General features: G+C 35.4%; 1 protein-coding gene across 3 annotated transcripts; it reads right to left on the reverse strand.

Moving 5' to 3' along the window:
- Positions 1–1835: 1835 nt before the first annotated feature.
- fcer1gl (Fc receptor, IgE, high affinity I, gamma polypeptide like) lies at positions 1836–5539 on the reverse strand. Of its 3 annotated transcripts, none has more exons than XM_053329779.1 (5): positions 5384–5539; positions 5064–5152; positions 4074–4112; positions 3513–3624; positions 1836–3281 (listed from the first exon to the last, which is right to left on the reverse strand). In XM_053329779.1, exons 2-5 carry the CDS (start codon positions 5139–5141, stop codon positions 3259–3261), a joined length of 252 nt encoding a protein of 83 aa, XP_053185754.1. In that variant the 5' UTR covers positions 5142–5152; positions 5384–5539; the 3' UTR covers positions 1836–3258. The 3 variants fall into 3 exon arrangements, with proteins under 3 accessions (XP_053185754.1, XP_053185753.1, XP_053185755.1); XM_053329778.1 differs by having other exon boundaries at positions 5064–5155; XM_053329780.1 differs by having other exon boundaries at positions 3595–3624; positions 5064–5155; positions 5384–5533.
- Between the last annotated feature and the right edge of the window lie 1317 nt (positions 5540–6856).

Consider the following 6856-nt stretch of genomic DNA (forward strand, 5'->3'; position numbering starts at 1 on the left):
ACGCACCTACAGTAACAACAGGTTTGTAGGTAAAGGTTTCTCTGCACCTGCTGGCTGCTATAACCCCGCCCACATCACAGGGAGGACACGCCCACTCTGAGGGTGCGTTCAAGTAATGTTGAGAAGGTAGGACGTTTTGGAAAGTTTAGCAGGAATGAGTTTTTGGTGAGCTGTGTCCTTTATAAAGTCTGAATTAAATTGAAACATATAGATAAAAGAGGCAACCTGCAACTCAACTATCTTAAGGTGTGGGTAAAGTTTTAAGACCCCCCCCCCCCCCCCGTCCAATTCAAAAATTGACATAACAGTAGCCTTGTAAAGGTGAAATGATAAATTAAAAAATGTAATTTAATTAAATTTAAAATAAACAAAATAAAATAAAATAAAACAAAAATAAATAAAATAAAATAAAATAAAATAAATAAATAAACACATACATACATACATACATAAATAAAATAAAAATACCATATACAATAAACAACTTCTAAAATAATCTGTAATCATATAAATCTACAATATACATACATTCCTTATACTGTATACAAGTGTGCAGTGTTCCTGGGATTTAACAGTACGGACAGTCTCAGTCTTAGGTACTGGGAGCTGTGGTGTTGTACAGTCTGAGAGGGATTGTCCATGATAGCTTCCAGCTTTCCTCTCATTAATTAAAAAACATGTTGATGATGGTTAATCAAGTTACAATTACTGGATCACCGATAATCTTACACTGAACTTTGTCTATTCTGTTTTTCTGTTTACAGCCTGTATCCATGTTCATGTACTTTGCAACAGCTTCAATTGCTTGCATCAATAAAATAATTTTAGTTATCAATAATCAATAATAATAAAATAAAATAAGCCTTGCACACTATATTCTTTATATCCTGTATTTGTATTTATTTATGCTACCTTACGACCGAAGCCTGGGAAACCTACACACATGACAGTGTATAGGTTTACGTGAGATGAACAGTACAAAGGATATGATAAAACATGAGATACAATCTTTAAAAAAAACACATGGTTGCAACCATACACAACAAACACCTACAGACGATTCATCAGAAACTTTAGATTAACATAGTTAGAGGTCAATGAACTCAGTTATAAACATGTGTGCCATATAACGGAGCTTAAGTGACATAAAACTATTAAATTATATCAATGTTCAAGGTTTATTTTGCATGTGTGTGTGCTTGCTTTGCTTACCTTTATACCATTTAAGAATATTCACTGGACGTACATGGCTTAGATTTAAATAAAAACAGAAAAAATCAGGTAGTGTAGTTGTAAAAGTTGTAATTGTTTAGGACATGTACTATTATCATGTAGTAATTAATAAATGTTGTTTATTCAGTGTAATATTTTTAGTTTGGATTTTTTTTAGTAATTATGAATGATCACTTCCTGTCTAAATGAGCCTCTTTCACATAAAACAACCTTTTAAGAAAAATAATAAATTCACTTCATTTCTACGTCATTTTGTTGTCATGACACTAATAATACTGCAGAAAGCTGTGTATGAATTTTCCGGGAGGACTTGAAAGCAGCATTATTTCGTGTGAAATTCCAATTAATTCACTTTTTACGATCGCTTATCTTTTGGTAGGAAGATCCCTCTTTTGTTTTAGCTCTTTATCGGTTGACTAATGTTTAGCCCTGTGGACACCAAACAGCTGACATCACTCATATTAAGATACAGTTGCTGTTTTAAGTATGAGAGATAAAAATCAGAAAGCATTTTTCTTCCTCTGTTACTCACTTACCACTGCTTCTACAAAACAGCAACAAAAGCAAAACACAAAACCCCCAAAAAAGGTTTATATGAATATATTTATTATCATAGTGCAAGAAAAAGTCACATCTGGCATGTTCAATAAAAATCAATAGTTATTTATCATGATATTATGAACAATAAGCCAATAATAGGTATGTATATATACTAATAAATACCAATTTCACCATCATCTACTCAATAATTGAGTATTACAGACTCCTTTTGTTTCACAGGTTGAGGTGAGAGTGATGCAACAGACATTTATGAGTTTTTTCTGCTGTTGCTAAAAGCCTGGAGGTAAAAAAAAACAAAAAAAACAGTACACAGCCAGACCACACAGGCTAAAATCTGTTTTGAATACATTTCCAGGTCTGTTGCTATGTAAATAAGTAGAAGAGAGTTTTAGTGAGCACTGACCATCATACAGGTACAATGAGACAGATATCACAGTGACAGTGTGTGATTGCCCTCTGCTGCCAAATATGTTCTATTTCTACCATAAATCAACATTAATGAGACATGTAAAGATGTTCATTTACTGTAATAATGTTCAAACTTCAAACAGTATCTTCAAATTCTTACTGCTAGTTTTGAAGATGATTTTACTGCCAGATTTTCTCATAAAAAATGAAAACATGTACTTTTACAAACTGGGATTGCACACATGCAAAATCACAGAAAGTTAAAAGCAGCTGTTATATGATTCAATCTGTAATAAAATGATTAGAAATAGAAATAAAACATGTTGAAATTAATGTTTTAAGGGCCAGCCCGGTGCTTCAGATCCAAACTTAAAGCAAAATTAAATCTTTATCATGAAATTAAGTATACACAATAGTTTATTTTCACTAATACTTATCGGCAGTTTAACACCCTACAAACCACTATATACAATCAATTCACGATCATCTGCAACTATTTTGACAATAGATTAATCATCTGCACAAACACGAACTTTGCTGCTTTTTTTCTGTTTTTTTTGAAAAAAGTGTAAAACAAGACATTTGAAGAAGTTACTTTGAGTATAAGACAATCATAGCAGGCATTTGGTTTAAGACCAAAAGACTAAATTGATGAATTGGGTAAAATAATCTGCAGATGAATTCATCATGGGAATAATGGTAAATTGCTGTTCCCGTATGTACATCTAAAAAAAGAACTCATGAAACAGAAACGGAAGATAAGATTCAACTTCTGTTTTCTGGGGTCTATTGCGTAAAAGCAGCAGTGAAGACACACTGACATAGCTTTTTTTTTATTAGTTAAATTAAATGTGTAGTTTAAGACATAAGACATAAATGTTAGTAAGTATTTTTTTACAACATAAAGGGAGAAAAAGCATGTAGAGCTTCATGCACAGGCCCGCTACAATACAACTCAAAATTCATTTACAGTATCAAGCTTCATCTTCGTCCGTGTTCGTCATCCTCTTTCATCACACGATCGGCTTCTTGTCCATTTTGATGGTCTCGTAGGTATCAGTAGTGTGCGAGCTCAGACCCTGCAGGACACAGACAGACAGACACAGAAATACTGAGAGGTAAAAACACCTCCTGTGAAAAGTAAAGCACTTGTTTTATGATATGCATTTCTAAAAAAAAAAAAAAAAAAAAAAAAAACTAAAAAAACAACACACAATGCACAGTGAGCATTTCCTCCTACACTGAGTCTACATGTGATTACTGTGACAGCCAGGTAGGTGATAGGAAAAAAAAAAAAAGAAGACCTTTACCGTCTGCCTTGCGGTAAGCTGTCACTTTTCCATCATGTGCCATTTTTAAAGTCTTTTTAAGCTTTACAATGAGAAGTCTCACCGCATAGATGCCTCCCTCCGCGGGCTGCTTCTGTGGGATGGAAACAGTTGAAACACAAAGGGATTAGCAAGAAGTGTGATTCAGCAACACTCAAACAGTTCTTAATAAATGTGATGTGAGAGTTTTAAATGTCTAGTTCTTCCTCACGAGCTTTGAAATCCATATTACAAAGTTAGCTTTAAGAGACCATTTTGTTCAGTGTTGTTTTGGCCGCTTGATACAATTAACAGGAAGTGGGATTCACACGCTGACAGTGAACCAACACTAGTGGAAACTGTGACTGTGAGCTGTGTATAAATAATGTAGGTTGGTGGTCAGCTAAAGCTTACAGGAAATGATAGAGTGAGGCTGGCTGTACACAAGAACTTCTGTTTTTGAGGACAAAAGGCCACAAGGTACAGCTGAGGTGTGAATAAAGTACGTGATCAGCTCATAACTGTCACACACTAATACAGAAACACACAAACTTTTAATTTTACCTCTTGGTTATTTTCAGGCATTTTGCTGGTTTGATGAATCTGTCGAGAAAATAAAAGAGAAAGCTGACTCAATGATTCAATGATTCAGGTAATATTCATTGTGTATTGCAATTTGCAGCTCAGGTTAAATTCAGCTCCTCTGTGACACTTTAGCGCTTTAGCAAGAATTAAAGAGGATGTAAAGACTTTGTTCCTAAAACAAAAAAAGGGCGTCAACTGCAATACATGGAGGAAGTGTCCAGATCTGCTAATTATGTCCAAATAGCCGTAGAACATTGTAAAAGTAATCTATTACATTGAAACCATACGCATTAGCTGCTAAATGTACATAGAAAGTTAAAGTACTCAATGCTGGATGTTATACTACTATATCATTACAGTATTAGTACTAATGATACATTAATGTGTACGCAGCATTTTAGATCTGTACTTGGTCATGTTGAGGTTGACGTTAGTTCCTTATTACATTGTTGGGTAAATAATCTATAACAGTGCATCATATTTTATAAACTCAACATATGTTTTATACGTTAAATCATAATTTATTTAATCACTCGTCAAACTAATGTAGCGTATCGTAAAGCACAAGTAAAAGAAGTAAAGTACTCAAAATTGTAGTATACCAGAAAAGAAAGCAGCATGAATATGGAACTGTAAGCTGCTACAGAAACTGAAGATGAAAGAAATTAGGTAGAATTTACGTAGAAGGTATGGAGGATATGAGGTGGCTTGACAAAAAAAGCATTGAAAGTGAACTTTTTAAAGTCTTATTCCACACAAAACTATAAAACTTTGTTCAACAACAGTTTAAAATGCTTCATATTACATTATTTTGTTAGCAGCAGTACAGATCTACACTTTATAAAGAGTCGTCACAGCGGTGTAAATGTGTGTGTGTGTGTGTGTGTGTGTGTGTGTGTGTGTGTGTGTGTGTGTGTGTGTGTGTGTGTGTGTGTGTGTGTGTGTGTGTGTTGTTCCTGGTTGTCTTACCCTCAGTCTGCAGTATAAGACGGTGAGAATGATGCCGTAGAGGATGAGAATCCCATCCAGGATATAACAGATGTACATGTTTCCTCTGCCTTCTGCACACAAACACAAACACATCATCATTAACCAACAACGCCTCTTAAAAAAAAAAACAATATAGCTGCTAACCTGTTTCAAACGCGAGCTCTCCTACTGAAAGTTTCTAAGATGTCTTTTTAAATCTACAAAAGGAGCTGAAACCTGTGTCCTAATCTACTCCTCACCAGGGCAGGTGGGATTGAACATCAGAAAGGAGGTGATGAGCGATGCTAGAGCCATCTTACCGGGTGGAGTGCAGATAAGATGGAGAGTCTTTAAGCTGCTGCTGCTGCTGCTTCGACGGCTGTCAGCGAGATTTCAAGTGAAGCGTCTGAGCTGAGCTTTGTGAGAAGCAGCAAGCAGGAAGTCCGGGGCTCTCTGTCCGATCTCGAGCTGTGAAACCACACGCCCACCACACTGCCACCCTCCCTGCTCTGAAGTTCCTCTAAAACACTTGTGAAGCAACATTCAACTTCTGTTTGGTAGAAATTGCTTAAATCTAGTGTGAGAACTTACATCAACAGGCTTTAATAGGAAAGTTGTGCTCAGTCTGTGTCAGTTGTGTCATAAATACCAATAAACTAGTGGTCATTTTGTTCATATCCATGCAGATGAATCTATTTCTGCACATACTTCCTGTTTTCAAACTTGCGTCATGCTTTTTAAGAAGAACATTAATAACATTCAGTGGTATAAAAGAAAAAAAAGCAACAGAAACAAGACTTATATGGAATAAATGGTTTAATAATGGAAAAAAGCCTAACACACTATACAAGCTACAGTTACCAAAAAAAAAAAAAAAAAAAAAAAAGAAGAAAATACAGGACAAATCTACACTTTTTTTTACAAGCCACTTATTTTTCAAAAGTGAAAAACATTCAAAAAAAAAAAAAAAATTGCATCATCATCATAACTTAGGCACCTTAAAAACGATAGAAAACAAGTTGTTATAAAAAAGTTTTGGAGCCCAAAATAACTCTAACATGCATTTTTTAAAAAAACACATTTTTGCATTTTGATCACTCGGATGAAATGTCCGTCCTACAACGTGTAACCTGTCCAGATGTGAAAAAGGGCTTTTTTTAAAACCACATTTTTCACCAGAAATAAAAAAACAGTGGTGTTGCACGTGGATACAAACGGAGCGGCTCAACTCTTCTATAACATCAGGCGGGTTTAGGTGGTTTACAGTAAGTTTTTTGTTTTTTTTTGGGGTAGAGGTGATGATGAGGAGTCAGCGTCTGGGGGTGGGGACAGGTGTGACGCTGCTTCTCCACATCTGGAGAGTAATAAGGCTGTCGGATGGAGGCAGCATGTTTCACTGTGCTTGTTTCAGCTGGTGGCACAAGGCGGTGATACGCTACTGCTGCAGAGGAGCTGCAGTGAGGAGTTACAATCACACGTCTGGTTTGGGGTTTTTCGTTGAAATGCAGTGACTAACAGCTCATCATTAAAACCACAGCTGCTTGGTCAGGACCGATTTCCTCATGAGTACATTGTTAAAAAAGAAAAAAAAAAAGAAAAAGAAAAGAAGAAGAAGCTTGAAGTAGACTTAAACCTCATTTAAACCCACTATTAACATCCAGTATGAGTATGGATTGTAGTGACACCTCAATAAATAAGCTTTGTTTTCTCAGTTCTGCACCGTGATTGGATTCTAGTCTCATTGTGGTCCAATAAAAACAACTATTTGTACATTTTCAGCTAAACTGATGGAC

This window comes from Scomber japonicus, chromosome 12 (assembly GCF_027409825.1).
Source record: "Scomber japonicus isolate fScoJap1 chromosome 12, fScoJap1.pri, whole genome shotgun sequence".
Taxonomy (NCBI): Eukaryota; Metazoa; Chordata; class Actinopteri; order Scombriformes; family Scombridae; genus Scomber; species Scomber japonicus.

What these genes read in the sequence shown, in the direction of transcription:
- fcer1gl (XM_053329779.1), bottom strand. Translation starts at nt 5,141, where the DNA reads ATGTACATCTGTTATATCCTGGATGGGATTCTCATCCTCTACGGCATC. An exon ending in TGCCTGAAAATAACCAAGAG is followed by an intron (nt 3,625 to 4,073) that starts GTAAAATTAAAA and finishes TCCATCCCACAG; the next exon opens with AAGCAGCCCGCGGAGGGAGG. An exon ending in AGCTTACCGCAAGGCAGACG is followed by an intron (nt 3,282 to 3,512) that starts GTAAAGGTCTTC and finishes TGTGTCCTGCAG; the next exon opens with GGTCTGAGCTCGCACACTAC.